Below are 22,443 nucleotides of genomic sequence, written 5' to 3'. Positions count from 1 at the left end.
TAAAGCAGCTGAGCCCTTCTCGGTCTGTGGGAAGAATCCGATTTTTCCTTCTTTTGTGCCTTGACTGGTAAGTTTTCCTACTGATCTTGCAAGACTGCCTGAGAAAAATCAAAGGCTAGGGGTGACATTTCCAAACGCACATAAGCAACGAAAGAGTTTAAGTCCCCACGAAAGGCCCAGCTCTTCCCCCAGAACTCCTCAGTTATAATGGTTACAGCATGTTCTGCACCAGCTGGAGCAGACGTAGTCCTCTCGCTTAATTCCACTTGCGTCCCTTAGCCGCAGCCACGGCCAAGCTGGGGAAGAGAAGCGGAGAGGATTGCTCCCCCCGGCTCTGTGCGGGGGACAGCACTGGTGTAAAGGGAGCTGGGAAGTTGACACGCTCCAGCCGGGCTGGCCTCAGTTCAATGGGTGAATCTTAGTGAGGGCAGCAGAGCTGCTGTGAGACCAGAGCTGAATTAAGTTCTGGAGCACCCAGCACTGCCCCACACCTGTCTGCACTGGGCTCAGCCAGGGATGAGTTACCGCCAGCCGCCCCTCCTCTCGGTGACGAAAAGCCTGGGGCACGGCGGGCTCCAGAGCCGACCCAGGCTGGAGCACCCATGTTTGCTCTGACTTCGCGGCCACCGAAGTAAAGGGATTTCTCCTCTATTCCCACATCGCACAAGCCAGCAGCGTGAACAGACGCGCCCGCCTGGCACTGCAGGTGGGACTCAGCCCTCAACTCTGCTGCTCGGTTACGACTGAATATGGTGAGCCTGACAGTACATGCCTGAGCCTGTGTTAATCTCTTACACGCCTTGGAACGGAGTTTCCCGATGGGGAGAGCCGAGGCCGTTTTACAGGGGAGCAGTAGGGATGGCTTAGCTCCGCCCAGGCCCACGTGCCATAAAATTCTGCAGCACAGCGGTGGGTGCTTACTCCAGCTATGAGAACAGATCCAGGCAGCTGATGTGAAGTCTGCCAGTGCAGCCTCTTCACTCCCCCGCCTGTCGGTTTCCACAGCTCCAGGAGTCCTGTGTCGGAGCTTTCACATTGCTTTAGTCGTCTCGGATTCATCGCCTCCCAGCCCCGTGAATTCGGAAGCTCTGAGGGACATGCAGGGGTTTGTTCTACCTGCGGGAATCGCACTGTCTCTCCAACCAAGCAGAGCCCCCAAAATCTGAACCAAGATTGCAGCTGTTTATTTTTTTTTAAAAAAGCTCTGTACAAAAAAAGAGGCGAAATCCTTTCAGGGAGATTATACTACCATCAGGAGACAATATAGTTAAGGGGGGTAAAATTACAAGAGGTTCTATGTACAAAAAGCAAGAGCTGTGTTCAGACAAGAGGCGGAGAGCTCTTGGCTGTAGCAAGAAGCAGCAGGAAGCTGAGAGTCACAAGTTCAGGGCCCCCCTAAAAAGGCAAGGGAGAAAGCTGACAGTCTGAGAGGACTGCAGTTCCCATGGAGGCAGGAGAGCAGCAAGCCCCTCTGCCTCAGTGATCCAAAGAGGTAGGTGAGAGTCACACAGGCGTTCTGCGGGGCTGAAACCAACGGGATTTCTCATTGCGATCGCCGACGTGGGAGAGCTGCCGCCGAGTCATGCTGCTCACGGAAGCAAATGAAGGGCTGGTGGGACCCAAAGCACCTGTCTTGGAAGAGCAGCCAGAGGACGCTGCTCTGCCCACGCGGCACATCACTCTTCTTGCTTCACCAGGACATCAGACAGGTCCTCCACCCCCTCCAGCTGCAGATTCTGACAAGAGGAGGAAACGGATTCGTTCTAAAGCCGGACTCTTCCCATCTGAGGCCACACACCACCCTAGCCAGCCCACGGGGAGGCTGTTACTGACAGGTTACCATGGCACAGATGGTCTCGCTAGTCATGAGCCTGGTCTACCCTGATTTCCACCTTCGTACCTAGAACAGTCCCTAGGCAGGAACCATCTTAGATGTCACTGCTCAGGAAATAAGCAAATTAACTTATCGGTGCTTGGGAAATTGAATTAAAACCGAAACTACAGAAGTGATGTTCAAAGCGAAGCTCAGAGTCTGAGTTAAACCAACAGAAGACAGGGTGAAAGGCCAAGTTCAAGCCGTAAGTCAAGCCTACTGTGTTTGCGTCTGGATTAATAAGCAGATCCAGAGGAAGCAGAGGGCCTACAAGGACTTGAGGGAGGGACTGATACACAAAGCGAGCTATAGCTCGGAAGTTAGAGAGCGCAGGGATGAAGAGAAAATAGCAAAATTCAAGCGGAGTTAGACCTTGCGAAGGAAATGAAAACCGTAAAAGGTTCTTTGGCCATATAAATAAAAAGAACGAGAAGAGAAACGGGGCTGCCAGGAAGCATCAGAGGAGCAAAGTTCTGAAACAGCCTTCCAGGGGGCAGCTGGCTTCAAGGCTGAGCTTGATAAGTGTACGGAGGAGCTGGTCGGAGATCGCCTATAATGGCACGTGGTCCAGCTGCGCTTGCTGGCAGCAAATTTCTCCAACAGCCGGTGATGGAAACTAGCGAGGGAGGGCTCGGAGTGACTACATCTGGCTGGCGGGTGGGTTTTGCCCACATGGAGCTTTTGGACCCAGCAGCCCAGATATTGCACTGGGCAGTCCCCACAGCATTCGTGGGACTCGCCCAGCATCACATGCAGACGCTGCTCACCTTTTCATTTGCCAAGTGCAAGAGGCAGGCGAACGCCAGCGGTACCGAGAGGTTCTGAGCCATCACAGAAGGCAGTCTGCAAAACAGCCACAGGGAGGGAGGGGGTTACACGGAGCCTACACAGAGATCACTGATGGGGCACTGGTGAGCCGTGGGGGCTGGTTAAGTGTGACAGATCCTTCACCTTGCCAGCTTTTCCTGTTTCTCCCCCAAACCCTCCCCGATGGGGGAAGTATTGCCCAGCCCACCTCAGGCCTGCAGCTTCTTCACACCCAGCCAGGCAGGGAGCGGGGCTGAGAGGGCCGCAGGCTCTGCTCGACATTCAGGAACCACGCCCACCAGATGGGAGAGCACCCGATTGCGGCCAACACATTCGGGATGTGCGACGGTGCCGTGACCCACCCGCCGCTGGCCCACGTCAGCTGGCTCGGGCCAAGGGGCTGTATAACTGCACTGCGGGGCCTCTGGCTCAGCCCAAGCTCTGGGACCCCAGCAGGAGGGATGGGACCAGAACCCAGGTTCCAGCCCGAGCCACAGGCAGCTGACGCGGGGCAGCGGCGGGTGTCCCACCGCAGTGCAGACGTACCCTCGGGGCCACTCACTGCTCATACAGCCACCCCCGGGGATAAGCCTAGAGCGACGCAGGCTCGTTAACAGGGCCGATGGGGAGTTAATAGGAAACCTCCAGGGTCTGTCTAGAGGCCGATTCAGTGGCTGGCAGCCCAGACACAGCGAGCCCGCTCTAGGAAGGGTCTCTCCCCCCGGGTACCTCTGAAGCAGATCTTTTGTGATGCCACTGAAGACTTTCCTCCCTGCCACCCTTGCAGAATCAGGCTCCTTCTCAGCGACTTCCTTCTGCTTCAGCTAGGGGAGAAAAGGCAGATGGGACTCAGACACAGGCAGTCAAGGGGTGCGCTGGGAACACAGGAAAGCTGCACCCCCAGGATTCCAGGTCTCTGCTTTCCAAATATGAGCAAGCACGGGACGCAACCCAGAGAAATTTACTATCTGCCTCTCCCCGCCAATGCCATGAGACATCCTCCCAGCTGAGGAAGGGACCCAGCTCCTTCTGCAACCTGTCTCCTAAGACTGCCGGAGAGTCCGGCCTTCGAGGAGCCAAGGCACTGGATTACTCCTGGGGGAATTCTGCACCAAAAACATTTAATTCTGCAAACAGTCTTTTAAAACGCTGCACAATTCTGCGTATTTGATTTGTCAAAACACCGCAATATAATCATGCCAGTTTCAATTATTTTGGTAATTTGTTTCAAAATACCCATCAGCACGTACATCTGTGCCAATACGGACAAAGATTCCCCCAGGAGAAAAGAGTTAAAGAAACCCCTACGATAAGCAGTTCCTGTTTTTCTGCTCCCTCCCACTCAGAGCTCAGGACTGGGGCACCCCCTTAGCCCAGACACCCCCCCCCCCCACACACACACACAGCCTAGCCGCAGGACCAGACATCCACACCCTCTCCCCACAGAGACCAGCCGCCCCTTCCCCCCCATCCCAGACACCCGCCCTCCCTCCCGCCAGAGCCCAGGGATCCGGAGGAAGAATCAGCCTGATGCTGGGTCCCAGCTTGTGTGGAGTTTCCTGCACGCCGCCTCCTTCCTTCAGGGAAGGAACGTTGCACAGAACATGAATTCTGCGCAAATTCTGCATTGCGCAGTGGTGCAGAATCCCCCTGGGAGTAATTGCTCTGCAGCCCTCCGGGAGCCAGGCCACATCAGCATGAGAGGGAGAACATAAGAACTGCCAGATTAATGGTCCATCTAGCCCAGTGCCCTGTCTTCCCACAGTGGCCAATGGCGGGTGCTTTGGAGGGAATGAACTAAACATCAAGTGACCCATCCCGTCGCCCATTCCCAGCCTCTGGCAAACAGCAATCCCTGCCGGTCCTGGCTAACAGCCATTGATGGACCTATCCTCCATGAACTTAGCTAGTTCTTTTTTGAACCCCCTTAGAGTCTTGGTCTTCACAACATCCTCTGGCAAGGAGTTCCACAGGTTGTCTGTGTGTTGTGTGAAGAAATGCTTCCTTTTGTTCCTTTTAAGCCTGCTGCCTATTCATTTCATTTGGTGACACCCCTAGTATTTGTGTTCTGAGAAGGAGTAAATAACACTTCTGTATTTACTTTCTCCACACCAGTCCTGATTTTATAGACCTCTGTCATATCCCCCCGTCGTCTCTTTCCAAGATGAGCAGTTCTAGTCTCATTATTCTCTCCTCATCTGGAAGTTAAAGGGACCAAGTGACATGTCCAAGCTCAGAGTGGCCTTGGAGCCCCTACACCCAGATGGCTAATGCTGGAAGGGTTACATGGAAGGGCCACTTTACACAACATTAGAGAGAAGGGCAGCGGATATCCCCTAGGGCTTGGTAAGCTGCCCTGCTAGGAGCAATACAGAGATTCCTTGGCTTGGGAACACAGTGGAAACAGGCGGCAGAGACAGCCAGCTGGGTCACCATGGGGCAGAGGGAAGCCTGAGAGGGGGCTGACAAGTGGGTACGCATGTGAATGGGTGGCTGGCTGGGACTATCTGCTCTGGGCGTCTCCTTGCCCTCACCTGTTCCTTCTGCCCATCCGTCAGCAGGTCCCACATGGTCCGTTTTAGCCTCTTCATGTCCATCTTTTTGGCCGTCTTTGCGTAATGGATTTCAATCTTATTGACCTGAAGACAGACGTGCAGGGTGAGAAGGGCGCAGTTGGCCAGAGAAGGCAGCAGCGTCCCAGACAAGTGGACGTGTGTCCTTTATGCACTGACAGAAAACCCAGCAAGGAGCCGAGCTGCAGCCAAATGCCGTCTCTCGGGAGGGTTTGGAGCTAGATATGTTATGCTATAGGGTGGAGCACTGCAACCAGCTGTCCGGTTCATTGTGAAGTGCCTCTTTTTCCCCACTCCACCTAAGCATCAGCCCAGTTCGGAACAAGCCCCAGGTCTAGGCAGCGCAGCTGGAAGGAAGCCTGCACCGGCACGCAGAAATCATCCTTCCAGGGGCCTTGTGCGGCTGGATCCTCGTTTCAAATTAGTTACCCCCACTCCTGCACCGGCCAGCAGCTTGCTGCATGGAGAGACATAGGACTCCCTCACTGCTCTCCAGCCCATGCTGCAGCTCTGAGGACTTTGCTTGGCAGGCCCCTAAACCCTTCTACATGGTGCCCAACTCCAAACAAGCCGGGCAGAGCTGAGCGATTGCACACGCAGCATGCCGCTTCCCACCTTCTGCGGCTCAGCCACAAGGTTGGACTCTCCGTACGTCGTGATGTCAACCCCGAGGCCCCTGTTGAGCTCCTCATATTGATCCATCCCCCCTTCAGGGTGGGCAGTCAGGTTGAATGTCCCACCCTGGCCAATGAAGTCCAGGGGGTCGTTGTCATCATCGCTATCACCAGCCTGAACAGATGAGAAAGAAGTGAGGCTCCCCCTGATGCCCACCCCACAGCTGCGGTACAAATCCCAACAGGAACGTGCAGGCTTCCACACGCCAATAATACAGCTGCTATCGTCCACCGCCCGCCCCAGAAAATCCCCAACCCCTCAGATGAACCAGCTAGACCCCAGCACGGAAAGCAGCACATTGCTTCCAGAGATGGGGAACAACTCACACACTACCGGGGGCAGGACTGCAAAAGGACAGATTGAACAGGCTGGACAAGGGGAGAGGCGGCTACGAGGGTACGGAAGCAAGCCCATGACGTTTTTAAAAGAGCCACGGCAGACCATCTGGAACAGGAGCCTCAAACAGCAGGGAAGCCACCGTGCCAGTTGTCTTGCGGGGTGGTGAAGGTGAGCTGAGGGGGTTTGTGCACACTGGAGAGGCCATGGAGGGGAGGCGGGCATGGGCCAGGCTTTCAACAGGTGGAGGGGGGCAGATCTGCAGACACAGGAGCTGGCAAGATCCGAGCCAGCAGGATTCCAGGGTTAGCGAGAGTGGAGGGATAGAGGGACACGCCTCCTGCCCAAGAGAAATTCAGCTGCTGGGTCATTAGCATAGCAATTCATTAGTGCTCGTGGCACCACAGGGACCACGTCTGGACCAGTGACACCAGGCAGGATGGCAGGCCCACTGGAAGGCCACTTGCCAGGGCAGATCATTCCAGCTGGAAGAGACAGAGTATTTTACAGCAGACAGTCCCCAGCAAAGGGTCACCCCCTGTCACCTACCTTCAGGGCAGGACAGAAGTTGGAGGTGTCATTGGGGTTGTTGTAATCATACTCCTCAATCTCATCGTCCTGGTCAGACGAGCCGCTCCGCACAGCCATCTTCCACAGCTGCGGAGACAAGCCGAGGGGGAGGACAGGCCAGGTCCTGAACACACTGCTCAGCGCCGGCCAAACTAGCACCCAACCTGATTGCAACTAGCCAGCCACCTGCCCTTTCTCCCACTCACCCCTTTTCCTCCCCACGCCCGTCCCAGCCCTCCTCCATTTTACCCCTGCCCTCCCCTCCTCCTGGTGCGCAGGTGGGCAGGCAGCTGACTTCCCCCGCCAGAGGGCTGCGTCCGGCCTGCACTCAGCCCCGCGGCGCGGCCGGCCAGATCAGGAAGAGGCTCGTACCTTGACGGCTGGTTTGAGGGAGAGCTGGATGATGTTGTCAGGGTCATAGTGGAAGTCTTCAGGGAGGGTGGTGCTCTTCTTGTTCTGGTTCTCCAGAGTTGATTTGGCCAGAGTCGTGGTTGCCTGTTGAAGGTCAGCGCCACGTTACACCAGAGCACCCACCGCTCCGAGAGCTGACCGTAGGCCAAGCACCTCCTGCCTACATGCTGGGGAGCCATTTCAATGAACTCCATTGCCTGCGGGAGCGTGGCGTTCCACACCACACGCCGAGTTAGGACGTGCTCCAGAGTAGAAAGCGAGGGGTCTTTAAAAGGCCGCTCAATGCACTGGCAGCACCCGAGAGTACACGGGAACAGAGTCAGCGTGGGGCTGGCACGACGCTGCCTCGACGGACTTGAGCTGACAAGTATCTGTGGACAGGGCCCTTTTTGACTCAGCAGATCTGCCTCCCCGCCGTTTATTCAGTTCACTTGAGTGACTAAAATATGCTTCTACGACATGCTGTTCCTGGAAGCCTCAAAAAGCTGGAGCCCCCTTGTACGGATCTGTCAGCTGCGTGCCAACGGCAGGTCCACAGAGAACCCTCGCTCCCTGCCTGCAGGGGCATATGCCAGAAACAATGCAGCATGGCTTTCAAAATGCAGGGTGAGCAGATCAAATCACAATACAGAGACTTTCTGTAGCACGAGACCCACCACCGATGGAAGCCACGGGGCAGGGGGGCTGATTTCAGAGCCCAGTTCATAGCAGAACCACATTTTAAAAAGCTGCATGTGGCTTGTACTAAAGAGATGCCCGATATCGCAGAACAACCCCCCCCCCCCAGCACCTACCTTAGTCTTACGGAAATGCCTCTCAAAGTCAACCTCCTCCTCAAAGTTGAGTTCAAAGACTTTCTTCGCGTTCCTCTTCCTGCTCACCTTCTCCGAGACAGCGTCCGCTGCAGAAAGGGAGGCGATGGGTCAACACTCAGCACTTGGTGGGAGAAGAATCATCACAGTTTACTGGGGCCGCTACGCTTACTTCTCAAATAGCGTTTCTAGCCTGACCGGAAAGGTCTTCAGCTGGGTGCAGCTGATCTTCTGTTCTTCAGATAAGAGAAAGGAAGACGGCATACACACAGGGCTGTCCCATGGTGGGGTGCGGGGCCCGGGGCAAATGACACGGTGTGGGCCTCTCTCAACACAGTGTGTGGGCCCTTCTCCCTCCTCTCTCCCCCCATGGTGGCAGCGCCCCACGGGAGCGGGGGGCTCTGCGGGCCTGCTTCCTCTTCTTCCCTCCCCATCGGCAGCAGCGGTGATTTCCCTTATTGCTACATTAGGAGAGGCCCTATATGGTATGCTGTATATATTACACATATATCAAATACCACCCAGCCCTATAGCAAGCTAGACTTCCCCCTAGACAGAGAGCGCTCCTCCTAAACTGGAGAGCAAGGAACAGTCGTCCCTACCCAACGGCTCTAAAGCCACCCGTCTCGAACACAGCCGGACGTCTACGGTCATTGGAGCCACTTTCTGACCTGCACCCCAGAAATACATACGTTTATGGAGAGGTTTAAAGCGCCAGTGCTCTGGGCCGGCCCACATCGACATGGTGCGGGGGCTGAAGTAGGAATACTCTCCAGGTTTCGTGGAGAGATGGAGGCACATGGTCCCGATGTCTCCCTCCCCAAGGGCAATCACGTCTTTTCTGGAAAGAGAACCACCGCCCCCAAATCAGTTATAATCCATGCAACTCATTCCATTCAGAAAACCACCACCACACATTTCAGTAGCCCAGGGGCTAGCAGTCCTGTTCAGATGTGTGGCATTTTCCCCTCCAGTGGCTAGACTGCAAAAAGCATAAAAGCCTTAATCCAGACAGCCAACAGAGACAAACTTTGAGCTCAAGCGGGGAGGAGCAGGGGCGTCTAATCCCTACACCTCTCATTTACTGTTTGGTGACCAGCTGAAGGGGCACACACAAAAAGAAGAAGTTAGCTGACTTGCCAACAGGCGTTCTGGGGTTTGGAAAGCAGATGGCGATTTGCTCTCTTGCTGCCTAAAGGTGTGTGGGAGAAGCAGCTGAACACGGGTGATTTCCCGAGCTTCAGTCACCTTTTTCTCATTCCATCCCATTCCAGTAGATGCCCACCACAGCCATCCTTGCGAAGTCTGCAGGGGGACAAGGCAAGGTATTTTGGCTCTAGCCAATGGAACAGTATGGGCACCTGGCAGACCCCTGCCACGTTTGGGGCTATACGCTCCCAGATACGAAACCAGCTCCGGATACTGCAGTCACACGGCTACATCTGAGCTGCTTTAACCAAGGTCAGGGATGGGTGAGCAACATACTGAAGTGGCTTTAGTTGATGTAACAGACTCTGGTGTAACAGGCAGCCAAGTTCTCACCGAGGGTGGAGGGGTCATTAAAGCTGAATGTCTTCAGCACCCATGGCTCCGGTGTTTCTGACGGCGAAGGTGGGGGAAATGGAACCATTTGAATTGCACTTGGCATTTAAAGCCATTTGCAGCCTAGGGAGGCCCTTCAGAGAGCTGTGCAGCTTACTCTGAATCTGGCTAACATACCAGAGGGATGCTACTCTGGCTGTGTCATTAAGTCTCATTTCTGTCTCAAAGAAAAGATTAGCACGAGAGTCCTTTAATGAGAAGTTAGACCAGAAGTTTTCTTGGCTGCACCGATAGTACCCGCACAGTAAGCGAGCTACGCTTGTAAACTTCGTTGCCTCAGGAAACTTACCGTCAAGACACCAATGTAAGGCATGGCAATCCGGAGCTGGAGGGCATGGCTAGATGGCAAACCCCAGCTGAGGAGTGGCTTAGAGCAAGTTATTACTCACTGACAGACCAAAGCAATAGGATTCTCTCGACCACGTACCTCATGCTCTCACGCACCATCCTGCAGGCCTCCAGCTTTTCTGAAAACTCCCCAAGCTCCGCGGCCACTGTCCTATCTGGCATGTCTGCATCAAAGTCATCCTTATCTAGGACATCTGCACAGTCCTCAAGGTCAGAGTCCACCTCCGCGTTGATATCAAACACTTGGTCGCTTTTCTTAAATTTTTCCAGCAGAGCTGACGCCGACTGCAGAACAGACAGAGAAAGTTACACGCATGGAAAGAATTCAATACCAAAACCTGGGCTTCCGAGGCAAAATAAGACAATACACAGCCTAACTGGTCACCACATTTGCTTCAGAATATAAACCTTAGTAGGGCCTTAATACTCAGCGAGAATGGACTAACTAAACACTATAAGAGGACTGGTTATCCCGAGAACGGTCACTTCAGAGAATCCCACACACAGATAACCAGTTTGTCTACGGAGCCTTAGCTCTGCAGATTAAATGTCAGCCTCAGGGATTACAGAGGGAAAAGAAAAAAAAATTGTTAAGAAACTAAAGAACTAAACTCAAGTGGGGCATCTCCTCACAGGCAGGCAATCTGAGCCCAGAGCACATCACCCTCCTCCCAATTCAGAATCAATCCCAGACACCCGCCACCTTGTACTCAGCATGTATTTTCTCCGAACCTCAAGATTCAAGAGGACTCAACCTCTCTGCTCCACACCAATGCGAGCCGGTTACAATAATCCTAGGGAATCAATTTGCAAAGGTCGGGGCCTTAATAAGATGTCCAAGTGGTGTGCATTTCTCCGGAGATTTCCCTGGGAATAATTTGGAACCCTATTTTCTGTTTAAAAGCAGTTAAATGCTTGAGTTAGTCCCATTGTTCTAGTTTCCAGAATACGCCGCAGAGAAATACTGCGCACCATTTCCGTCAGGTTCTGGCAGAACAGCACCAAGCCTATAGGGCAAATCTCACTTTCCTTCCCACCCTGCAGAGACCTCTGACACAGAGGCAGCTGAGCACATGGGGTACAACTCCCGTCTCATGTGCTGCACGGAGCTAATACGAGCAGCTTGTGAAGTGACGTACCTCGTTATGGGAGTCGCTGTCCCAATGAGTGAACTGGAAGCCAGTCAGCGTAGGGCAGAGGGGGCGCTTCTCAACACACTGCAGCAGGATAGCTAGAGACCCGAAAGCAGCAAGGAGATATTATGAACAGGGTTAATGTAGTTAAAATATACAACCAACATCAAAACAGCCTGGATTTACACTACCGCTGAGGATACCGTGCTTCAAATACAAGCGAGCATTTCAGAACACATGCATGGGAGTTGAAGGGTGGAGAAGACAGGTATTGCCCCACAGCTGAGTGACTAAAAGCAGGAAATAAATGCCTGAAGCCACACTGTTTCCTTTCAGCCTACACTGTCCATGACTTTATGGTTTAAGGCTTTAAGGCATGGTTTAAGCCTAAAAAGCAGCAGGAACCAAGAAACCTACCCTAAAATCTGCACCATGCAGCCAGTCTCCCGCTAAGCACACAACGGTACACGCTGTGAACCTACTTGCCTGCCTCCCTCCATGGGAGAGATTTCAGTTCCAGGGTTGTCCCTTTAAGAGGCCTAGCACTGTGGGTGTAAAGAGTGAGGTTAGATCCTCCCTCTCCATCAGCGCATGTTCTGGTTACAGACACAGCAGGGAGAGGAACCATCCACACCATAGCTCGGTCCCTCCTTAGCTGAAGCACGTAACACTTTTCGATCAGGACTTGGCCGCTGCACACATGACACAAGTTTTGTCACAACATTTAAACCATTTGTAAGTAGAGTCAGAAGACCTGTGTTGATGGGCCTGGATTCCCCGGACATACTGGGTTAATGTGTGACGCGCGTGACCGCACCCAGGGGTTGAGTGGGTGGGGAGAGAAGGCCAGAATCAGATAACTGAAGCAAGATTGAGGTCAGCGGAGACCAAACTTAACAGATGACCCAAACAGTAAAGGGAACATAGCACCTGTTGCACTGAGCATAAGAACCAGGGAGTTTGATGGGATGGAGAGAGAGAGAGGCCTGTAGGAGTCCAGCGTTCACAGTTTTTACTGGCACCTACACTTTAAGTCTGCCACCTTCACAGGAGGTGAGCTCGGCAGCTCCAGTGCCTCAGAAGATGGGAGAGGCGTGACCTTGGAGTCCAACAGGAGTTCGCAGCGATAGCTGTGGGTGTGCAGCGTGCTGAGGAAAACGCCAGCCGTGCTGCACTCGTCAAAGGAGGCGGCTGTCTTTTGGAACATAGGATCCACCTGCACATAGACACACAGAGAGGAGAATCAAGGAACAGAGGCGAGGGGCAAACAGATGGCTGGACACAAGCCCCCATCACAGAGAAGCTCTGACTAGAGACTTGAATGTCACATTCATGCTTGGGTTAGCGTCTTGGGCTCGGGCAGAGCGATCAGGCTGTAGAACTGGAAGCACGCCAGCATGGCAGGGATGGTGTAGACAGCTAGGAGACTTGCTATGACAGCAGAGTGCAGAGACAGGCAAGAGGACAGCATATGAATGTTAGAGGCTGCCGCAGGATTGCCATGTTGAGAAGAGGAGTTACTTTGGGTGAGGAAGGAGAAGCCTCTCTCTGGCGCGGGATTGAGTAGAACAATTGCTACACAAGGACTCGTGACAGGATTCCCCACCTCACTTCTGCGATCTGCCTCCGAGACGTTTATGTTATTCAGGTTCTGTTCGATTGTTTTGTATGAATGTTTCTTCTTTGTCTGATGCTTCTTGGCCGCTTCAGTCCCTGCAGCAGCTCCATCTACAAAAAGGAAAATTACTGCAGAGGCTGGCAGCTAAATTGCTCTAGAGACAACCGATGCACCAGTGAGCATTTCAACTCACCAACACCCAACAGTCAGAGTCCATCAAACATAAGCCGGACTCACTCCTTCCTTTCTAATTCTCAGGCTCATCTGCTATTCCCTCAAGTCTTGGGCTAAGAGGGGATGTGGGTTTTGGTGTTATCTCACTCACTCACTCATGACTTAGCACAAAATCAGCGAGCAGGTTCGAGAGCTTTGAAAAAACTACTCAATTACTACAAAAATAATTCCAGGTTAATTGAAAAATCTGATTGCAAAACACATTACTCAAACCCACTGGGCAGACAATGCAAACAAGAAAATTTCCTTTGATACCCAGAAACCAGCTATTTCTGCCATAAAGTCTCTTCCCATTTAGATTAGTTTGGGGGAGTGAATGTATTCTTCTCCTTGCATACACTGGTGAGAATCTCATCTCGGATTTCACACAGTGCAGCCTCACATCAGCAGACACAGGGTAGGAACTCAATGACATGAGTCCATGGGTTCAACTGAAGCTGCTTGTTTAACAGAGCCAGCGTTTTGCCTGCCAATGAACAGAGGACTGATTGTACAACTTGTAGCTCCTGATCTCCTTGCTCACCCAGACCAACATAAGGAAGAGAAAGGTTCTGGACTGCACTAGCCATTATTCACAAGGGAACACAATTCCTGCACAATTCAGAAACCGAAGTCCCTCTACCATTTCACTGAAACTGATCAAATTAACGTCCAAATAGCCATATAATAACTACCAACAGCAAAGCCTTCTCTAGGCTAAACTAAAGTAGGGAGCACAAACCAGCCTGGGTCATCACTAGACCTTTGGGGAAATCTTTTAAATTATTTCTTATTCAGCTGCATTTAGAGTCCTAACCTAATAGGGAATCGGAAACCCAAGTCATTCGGCCCGCCCCTTATTGCCCATGTAACGGGAAATGGAAACAGACATTGCTTTAGCATGTCTGCGCAATCTGGATTCATCCAACTTGCTTAGGAATATAGGTTTCCCGTAAACAGACCAGACCATTAGTCCATATCGATCAATAAGCTTCCATCTATGGCTAATACCTGCACACAAAACTGTCCTATAATGCTGATGATCACAGGGTGTCTGGGAAATCCAAGGCATTGAAGACATAAGGATGAGATTCCACTATTTTTATTTCAGCTTGTATATCTACAAAAGTTACTGGGCATAAAATTATCCTTAGTGGGTATGCGTCTCAATTCCCAGCAAAGGTACGTTACATAAAATCGGCTGAGGGATGTGTTTCCTTTTATTGACTAATCTATCTTTTAATAGAACATTCTCCTTTTGCAGGACAGGACAGGATGAAGAAAAAGGGGTGCTCTCTTTCATGATTTTGAATCTCCCAGCCAGGCCACTCTTCCAGAATAAGGAACCCAAGTATTTGCAGTCAGGTCAGAGCAGGGAGAGGGGTCTAGCAGGCTTAGCACAGGATTTAGAAGTCAAAAGATTCGGGTTCTAATCCCATCTCTGCCACTGACTTTACATAGTCACTTCCCTCCATTTTTCCATCCCTAAAAAGTGCTTTGAAATCTACAGATGCTGTGTAAGCATAAGATTGTTATATGAAGGTCCTGCACCAATATTTGGAATTATGACCAGGAGAGACTATTCCAATTCCCTTGATTAGTACATCAAAATAAAAGCGGCAAACAGCACACCTGGATCCTGGCCGTCCACATCCCCTGTAGGTGCTGAGTCTTTGCCCAACCCTCCAAGAACCTTGTATACATCTGCATGGACAGCATCCACTCTCACCGCGTAGATTTTTGCGCTGGCATCCAGGGTGCCGGCTGCTATCTGTGAAACAGACCAAGTAGAAGACAGAACATCATTACAGAAAGGATCTGCTCTCATCAGGTAAATCACTTTCTCTGACAGCGAACACAAAATGTGAGCTGCTGGCCTGAATTTCTGCAAGGACGTTTCTTTCTTCTTATTCTAGATGTGACTGGAGACCAGAAAAAAGCGAAGGTAGAATTTGCCGTACTGAAACATACCAGAGACCATGTTATATGTTCCCACACAAAGTTCATGTTCCATTCAATCAGCACTACTTGAGGTGGATTTCTTTTTTAAAAGGATACTTTATGGACCTGAACCACTCCAGTGCCTTTCTGTTCCACCATACGGGGCTCTTCCACCCCTGCTTTCCTTCCACAAAACACAGATCTTCAATAGTCTCTGTGGATCCTATGGAATTTGATTGCTCGCCCCACCTTGTGAGCTACTGCTGTGTCCCAGTCTATGAAATTTAATGCCACACTCCTATCTTTCAGTATGCACTTCATACACGGAGGTCAAACATCTTTATATTCAGGCCACCATTACCCTATGACTCAACCATGCTGGGAGTCCTTGCATTTTGTGCTGCTCTCCCACTTCTCAGAGCTAACCTGTCTTGCACATGTTTTAGCTAAGAGTTATAGAAATCAATAGGTCACTTATTCCCCCTTCCACAACTGAAAATTACAGCTCCCTTCCTGCCACTGCCACCTGGGCTAGCTCAGTTTTGCTTCGAGGATTCTGGAGGACAGATCTTTGTAGTGTCTACCTGCACCTGAATCCAGTTTTATTGTATGTTATTGCTGAAAGATAAGTTAATTAACTGCTTCTCCTTGTCCCCCTCCTGCCCCTATTACAGTCTTACCCTCTGCTACCCGAGCAGTTTCACTTGTACTTCTGCTGTACTGAATTCCACTCAGATTTTCTAACCTATACTGCCCTTCAGCAACTACCAGCTTTTCCCCTAACCACACCTCCCTAAACCCATCCTATGCTTTAAATAGATTGGGGAGTTGATGCTTCCCAGGGGTACCCAGGGAAGTAAAACACCTCCACCACCTTCCCTGAGCATGAGGAACCCTTGTCTACACCTGCTATGGGTCAGTCCCCCAACATCACCAGCCTCTGGCAACACACGAACATGAGAATGGCCAGACTGGGTCAGACCAATGGTCCATCTAGCCCAGTGTCCTGTCTCCTGACTGTGGCCAATGCCAGGTGCTTCAGAGGGAATGAACAGAACAGGCAATCATTGAGTGATACATCCCGACGTCCAGTCCAAGCATCTGGCAGTCAAACGCTTAGGGACTCTCAGAGCATGGGGTTGTGCCCCTGACCACCTTGGCTAATAGCCATTGATGGAGCGATCCTCCGGGAACTGATCTTCTTTTTAACCCAGTTATTCTTTTGGCCTTCACAACATCCCCAGCAACGAGATCCATGGGTTGATTGTGTGTTGTGTGAAAAAATACTTCCCTATGTTTGTTTTAAACCTGGTGCCTGTTAATTTCATCAGGCGACCCCTGAGTCTTGTGTTATATAAAAATTATTCACTTTCTCCACACCATTCATGATTTTATAGACCCCTACCATATCCCCCTTTAGTCACCTCTTTTCCAGGCTGAACAGTCCCAGTCTTTTTAATCTCTACTCATATGGAATCTGTTCCATACCCCTAATCATTTTTGTTGCCCTTCTCTGTACCTTTTCCAATTCTAATATATCTTCTTTGAGATGGGGGGACCAGAACTGCAGGCAGTATTCAAGGTGTGGGCATACTACGGATTTATACAGTGGCATTAGGGTATTTACTGTCTTATCTAACCCTTTTTTAATGGTCCTTAACACTGTTAGCTTTCTTGACTGCCGCTGCACACTGAGTGGATGTTTTCAGAGAACTGTCCACAATGAGTGCAAGATCTCATTCTTGAGCGGTAACAGCTAATTTAGACCCCAACATTTTGTATGTACAGTTGGGATTCTGTTTTCCAATGTGCATTACTCTGCATTTATCAACATTGCATTTCATCTGCCATTCTGTTGCCCAGTCCCCCAGTTTTGGGAGATCCCTTTGCAGTCTGACAAGTAGATAAGTGTCTCCTGCCTGAAATAAGCCCGTTTAATATCTTCTGCTGACCAACCCCAACTCCCAGACCTTAAGAGCATACTTTTCAGTATATAGACATAACGCCTTCCCTATTATCTGTGTATGTTTCACAAGAATTATGACAACCATGTGAGACAAGCTTTCAGTAGAGACCTTACATGACACTCTTCGGCAAACTAGATTCAGGGGATCCCTGTAACCCTTATGCATACCTGGGCTCTCCGCAATACAGCACCACGAAGTCCCTGAGTCGCAGGGGCAATGTTTCTGCCATTATTTTCCATTACCAGAACCCAGTTCCTCCTTAGCCGAAGTGGAATTCTCTCTTCCATGCAGGTCTTCCTTCCCCCAGGCCTAGCAGGATCCTCTCATAACTGAAGAAATCAATACCCTTGCCTAGCTTTACTGAAGCCTTCTTTGCAATCTACATTTTGCTTCCAGCTCACTTTTGCACAGACTCCCACCTCCATGGCTTGGGAAGTCAGACATCAGCCCTGGTAGGCAAGTTAGCTGAGTTATCAGCAAGCTGAGTAGCCCACTGGAAAGCACAACACCCAAATCAAGATTCTGTTCTGCCAGTGACTTGCCATGTGTTTGTGATCTTGCCAAATCACTGCCTGTCTCTCTCTCTCTCAGTCTCCCCCTGTAGAGTGGGTATAAGGATATTGGCCCACCCTTACAAAGCACTTGGAGAGCAGAGGAAGAAAAGTACTCAAGATGCAAAGTACTATGCTCAGGGTCACCACATGCCCAGCTATTTAAATCATGACTTAACTCAGAACCGCCTACCCACATCTTCTACTTAGCACAAGTTAATAGTCTTCTGCAGGGCTCTCCCAACTTCCTTCTAAAGAAAACTGTTCCTCCTTTTGTCTCCTCCCATCATATCACTGCTTCCTCTCCTGCTAGCCATCTGCTCAAGTTGAAGGCTGGTCTCTCAGACCAAACTCCTTCCTGATTTGGCCTTGCTCTATTGCTGGTCTCTGACACCAAAATAAGGACTTCAGGAAACCTTGCAAGCCTTGCCTTGATAAATGAACTCTGGTTTCTAGGGGCTAAATTCTGCTCAATTCTGCCACTGCAGAACTTCAGTGAAATCTCACTGATTTGGCTGGTGTAACAGAGGAGAATTTGGCCCTATAGAATTATATTAGGAGTTACTTCTCCAGTCATTACCACCTGCTGTCCTAACCAGGAACAGCAGACTGGTTACCTTCTGCCTGCACTGTGCCCATTTGAGGCGCATGCGGAATTAACAAGAGACTGAGCCAAGAGACAGAGCCCAGCACCAAGCAGGCAGCGGATGTCCCACTCACCTTGAAGTTGGTCAGTTCAGAGTCCTTCTCTTTGAGTATCTCTGTCATGTAATCTATGAGGTGCAGGCCAAACGCATTCTTTGTGGTGATTCTCTGAAACACAGCATACAGGCGGCTTTTATTTGTGGGAAATCATGTCCCTCGACCCACAGTCACACGAGCAGCTCTTGGTGAGGAATCATCATCAAAGGGGGATTTTTTAGTAGGGTCTGGGAGGAGCGGTCCTAGGCCTGGCACTATTCAACATTGTCATAGAATCAGAGAAGATGAAGGTTGGAAGGGACCTCAGGAGGTATCTAGTCCAACCCCTGCTCAAAGCAGGGCCAACCCCAACTAAATCAATGATCAGGAAAGAAATATAAGTCACAGCAGATAAAATCTATGGATGGCACAAAGATTGGCAGAATGGTAAATAATGAGGGCAGGGCAGTGACTCGGTGATCTGTATCCCTTGGCAGGTTAGGCCTATTCAAACAACATGTGTCTTAATACAGTCACATGCAAAGTTCTACATCTAGGAATAAGAAATGCAGAATTCATACGTTAGAAGGCTAGCAGGGACTGCTGCAATCACCAAGGCTGACCTCCTGCATCGCACCCAGAACTCATTCTGTTTGAACTAGAACACCTCTTTTAGAAAAACAGCCAATCTTTAAACATTCCCAGTGAGGGGGAATCCACCCCAAGCTTTGATGGTTGGTTATTCTCACTGTTAAAATGTGTGCCTTATTTAGAGTCTGAATTTGTCTAATTTCCCCTTCCAGGCACTGGATCTTGTTATAGCTTTGTCTGCTAGACTGAAGAGCCTTCTATTATCAAAGTTACCTGTTAGATATAATCCTGCCTGACTGCACAGAATCAAATCAAAGGAAGCTGCTAGAGATGAAGCAAAGAGGAAACAAAACAATGAGAGAGAAGGCGGCTTCAAGGAACAGTGGGAGGAGCGATTAACCGGGGATTTCCACTTCCCAGACCTGAGCATAGGAAGATGGGGAGAGGGAATTGAAGGCTGGCTAGGGAAGATGGGAGGGATTGAGCCGCTTGTCAGAAGCAGGTGGAGGTGTCTCTCTGACAGACGCAGCAAGCACGATGTTTCTCCCAATCCAGAGATGGAGCTAATGAATGAAACTCACTGAAATTTGCAAGCAGGGATTAGACGGTTTTTGGTTTTATCCCATTGCTCTGTGTGCTATGTGCCTTTGGTTGAACACCAACCACCTCTTCAAAACACAATATTATTGGGTGTCTTTAATCAGCTGTTTTCACAGGCACCTGAAAGGGAGAGTGCTTCGAGGCGGCAAATGTTGGGCATGTCAGATTAACATGCTTACTAGACAGGGAACTGCAGCCCAGAGATCCAGTCTAAGAGCGGGGGTGGAACCGGACTTGCCAGAGGAGGTGAAGGCAGCAAAACCTGTCACCAAAGGGGTGTATTCAAAAGGGCCTAAAGCACAGCACGCCCTGTGAACCATGAAAATATCCTCACTAGGGGGGAACCTGGTGAAATGTAACAGCCTGTGAGATACACACGCTCAGACTAGAGCAGTGTTTCTCAACGTACTTACTATTGTGAACCGCATCCCATATGACCTTTACGGCTCTGAGGATGTCACATGGGCCGTAGCTGTGCGCTGATTGGGCTGCAGGTTCAGAACCACTGGACTACAAGATCTAATGGCCCTGTCTGACAAACTCCACGAATGGTGGAACAAGATCTGACAGTTGACACAAGATCCATGGCTAGTGAATTAGACAGGCATGAAGTCAGTTGGCTTTAATCCCAGTGTTCTCACAAATGTTCTGATCCATGCGTATGCATTCACATGTCCTGAGCACATCTTACACTAGCCTACATGTACACTGCATGGCAGACAGCAGCTACAACAGCATGAACTCAGAGCTAGATGCAAAATAACATTAACTAAGATTACATATGATCCTAGTCAGTTTCCATTCAGTGTGTAACATGCTTGATGGAGGAGGAAATTGACTATTTGTTTATTTCAATTGGGACCATCAATACAGTAAGATTCCAGAATCTTCACCAAAGCCTAGCAGTGATTTTCATCATTTTTTCATCTCCACCTCCCCCTCCCCAGGCTCCCTCATCAGGAGGCAGCCTGGGATCAATTTCTCTTCCCCCCACCGCCTCACCTGGGGGCAGCAGGGATCAGCTGTCAGCTCCGGAGGTGGCAGCAGTGCAGAGGTAAGGGTGGCAATGGGACATTAAGTCTGTGGTGAGATGTGATACTGACGAATATCACTTTTCCTTTTGCCTCCCTTACTTCTGGTCTCCGCTCTGCCTTCAGAACCGGAGGGCTGTATATATATACACACTTGTGTGGTGGGGGGTATAAATGACTAGACACAAAGAAGGGGGGGGCTGATCAAATAAGTTTGAGAAGCCACATACTAGATGATGTACAAAGACAGCCCCTGCTTTAAAGAGCTTACTGCCTAAACCTAATCAATCAATCTCCCTTGGGCTTACAGCTGAAGGCTGTATTCTTCATGTCCCGTCCTACGCTTGTGAGTTATTGTTTCTGTGTTGTTTAACAACACACAACAACAGCCTTGAGCATATGTCAAGTGTCTCACATGCCAGCATGCTAGACCACGGCCTTTCTGGATGTTTGTGTGATGCTGGCTGGATTGGGGGGGGGGGGGGGACACATTTATTATGTTATTTAACATCAATAAGTTAGAATATAATAATTAATGTGAGATGTGCCATGTCGGGTACCATTAAAAAGGCTATAATGTGCTAAATAAGATGATGTTGTTTATATTCATGTGTTGTGTGTGTAATGGAAGTGATGGATATGGTCGATATATCTGTATTTCAAATTGTGCTGTGTCTGGGTGACACCCCAGACAGGATGGCTGCAGCGCTCCAGTCACTCATGTGACCCTGAACTCCATCTTATTCCTGTCAATTTCCACAAGCAGCATGACAAAGGCAAAGGACATAAAAGGCAGCTGCACCGCATCCATTTGTCTTCAGCCTACCTGTGAATCAACTCATCTACAACTGAACAGAAGCTGTGGAAGAGAGGACTGAGACCCATCCAGGTACTGGATGTACACCAGAGGGACTACACAAGCCTGCAAACTCCACTATTCTGTTAGAAACCTGATCTCTATGGGCTTTCAAATCAATTGCATGGGTCTGCTCGCTTTCATCATTTAACACTTCTCTTGGGGTTTGTTTCTTTCTTTTTATAATAAACCTTTTGTTTTCATTACCAAGGGGTTGGCTGGCAGCGTGGTATTTTGGGTCAGATCCAAACTTATGTCGATCTGGTAACGTGGCTGACCCTTTGGGGTCAGGAGAAACCTCTTTGGCAAAGTGCAGAGAGTTTGAAATAACCCATCTCTTTACTGGACCTAGTGGCCGACTGGGAGCCGGAGACTGAGATGCAGTAGAGGGGGCTGTGTGTATTTTTATTTTGGCTTCTCGGTAAGCAGCCTGGGGAATCGGACGCAGGCTTTGTGGCTGGTGGGGAAGTCTGACTTCGGCGTCACCCCGCAGCAGGGCTGGGAGAACCTGCTCTCCTTTCCCAGCCTGCCCTGAGGGTGGCATGCCCAGGGGCTGCGCTGGGCAGGGCCGGTCCCCGTGTGTGCGGGCGTGCGGGGCTGGGAGGAGCCGTTCCCACTCACGTTCTCGGTGGACAGCTTGATGCAGGTGGAGTAGTGCTCCGAGATCTGCGTGTTGCTCAGCGCGGGGACGGCGGGCAGGGACGTGTCTGCCGGCCTAAGGGAAGAGCAAGAACCTGGGATTTAAAGCGCTGCGGGGGAGGCAAGCAGCCCCCGGACACGCGCTGCGCCCGGCCCCAGCACAACTGCCCGACCCGCCCCAGCCCGGCCCCAGCGCCCGGCGCTCCCGGCCGGCGGGGATCGAACCCGCGCCCCGCGCACCTGCCGGGCGGGGAGGCGGCGGCCAGCGGGGACTCGGCGCTGCTGAGCTGCAGGTCCAGGAGGCGCGAGCGGCGCCGCTGCTTCCTCTCGCGCTCGTCGTCGTTGCCCGGGCAGCTCGCGGCCGGCGGGGAGCGGGGCGCGCCCAGCGCCTGCCGCCGGGTGCCGGGCGAGACGAAGGCGCGGCCGGCGGAGGCGGGCGGGGGGGCTGCGGCGCTCATGGCGGCGGCGGGGGGGGGGGGGGAAGGCGGCGCGGACGGACGGACGGACCCGGCCCCACGGAGCCCGGCCCGCTTCGCTCCCGGCCCGGGGGTTTGAATCCAGCAATCGGCCCGCGCGGGCAGTGCGCAGGCGCAGCGAGGGTGAGGCGGGAAGGCG

At 51.2% G+C, this 22,443-nt stretch overlaps 1 protein-coding gene across 1 annotated transcript; it reads right to left on the bottom strand.

The window, feature by feature from the left end:
• Nucleotides 1-1,161: 1,161 nt before the first annotated feature.
• On the bottom strand, nt 1,162-22,321 carry NCAPH (non-SMC condensin I complex subunit H). The gene is made up of 17 exons (XM_067540250.1): nt 22,069-22,321; nt 21,811-21,904; nt 18,151-18,243; nt 14,604-14,742; nt 12,747-12,868; nt 12,167-12,356; nt 11,147-11,238; nt 10,087-10,292; nt 8,750-8,898; nt 8,040-8,146; nt 7,207-7,329; nt 6,814-6,921; nt 5,869-6,042; nt 5,215-5,319; nt 3,410-3,504; nt 2,641-2,716; nt 1,162-1,736 (listed from the first exon to the last, which is right to left on the bottom strand). Exons 1-17 carry the CDS (start codon nt 22,284-22,286, stop codon nt 1,677-1,679), a joined length of 2,151 nt encoding a protein of 716 aa, XP_067396351.1. The 5' UTR covers nt 22,287-22,321; the 3' UTR covers nt 1,162-1,676.
• Between the last annotated feature and the right edge of the window lie 122 nt (nt 22,322-22,443).

Source organism: Emydura macquarii, unplaced genomic scaffold (genome assembly GCF_026122565.2).
Source record: "Emydura macquarii macquarii isolate MOO-44397 ecotype Brisbane River unplaced genomic scaffold, CSIRO-AGI_Emac_v2 contig_573, whole genome shotgun sequence".
In the NCBI taxonomy this organism is placed as follows: Eukaryota; Metazoa; Chordata; order Testudines; family Chelidae; genus Emydura; species Emydura macquarii.
Note: the sequence above shows the minus strand (reverse complement) of the source record. Positions and strands in the feature narration are given on the sequence as shown.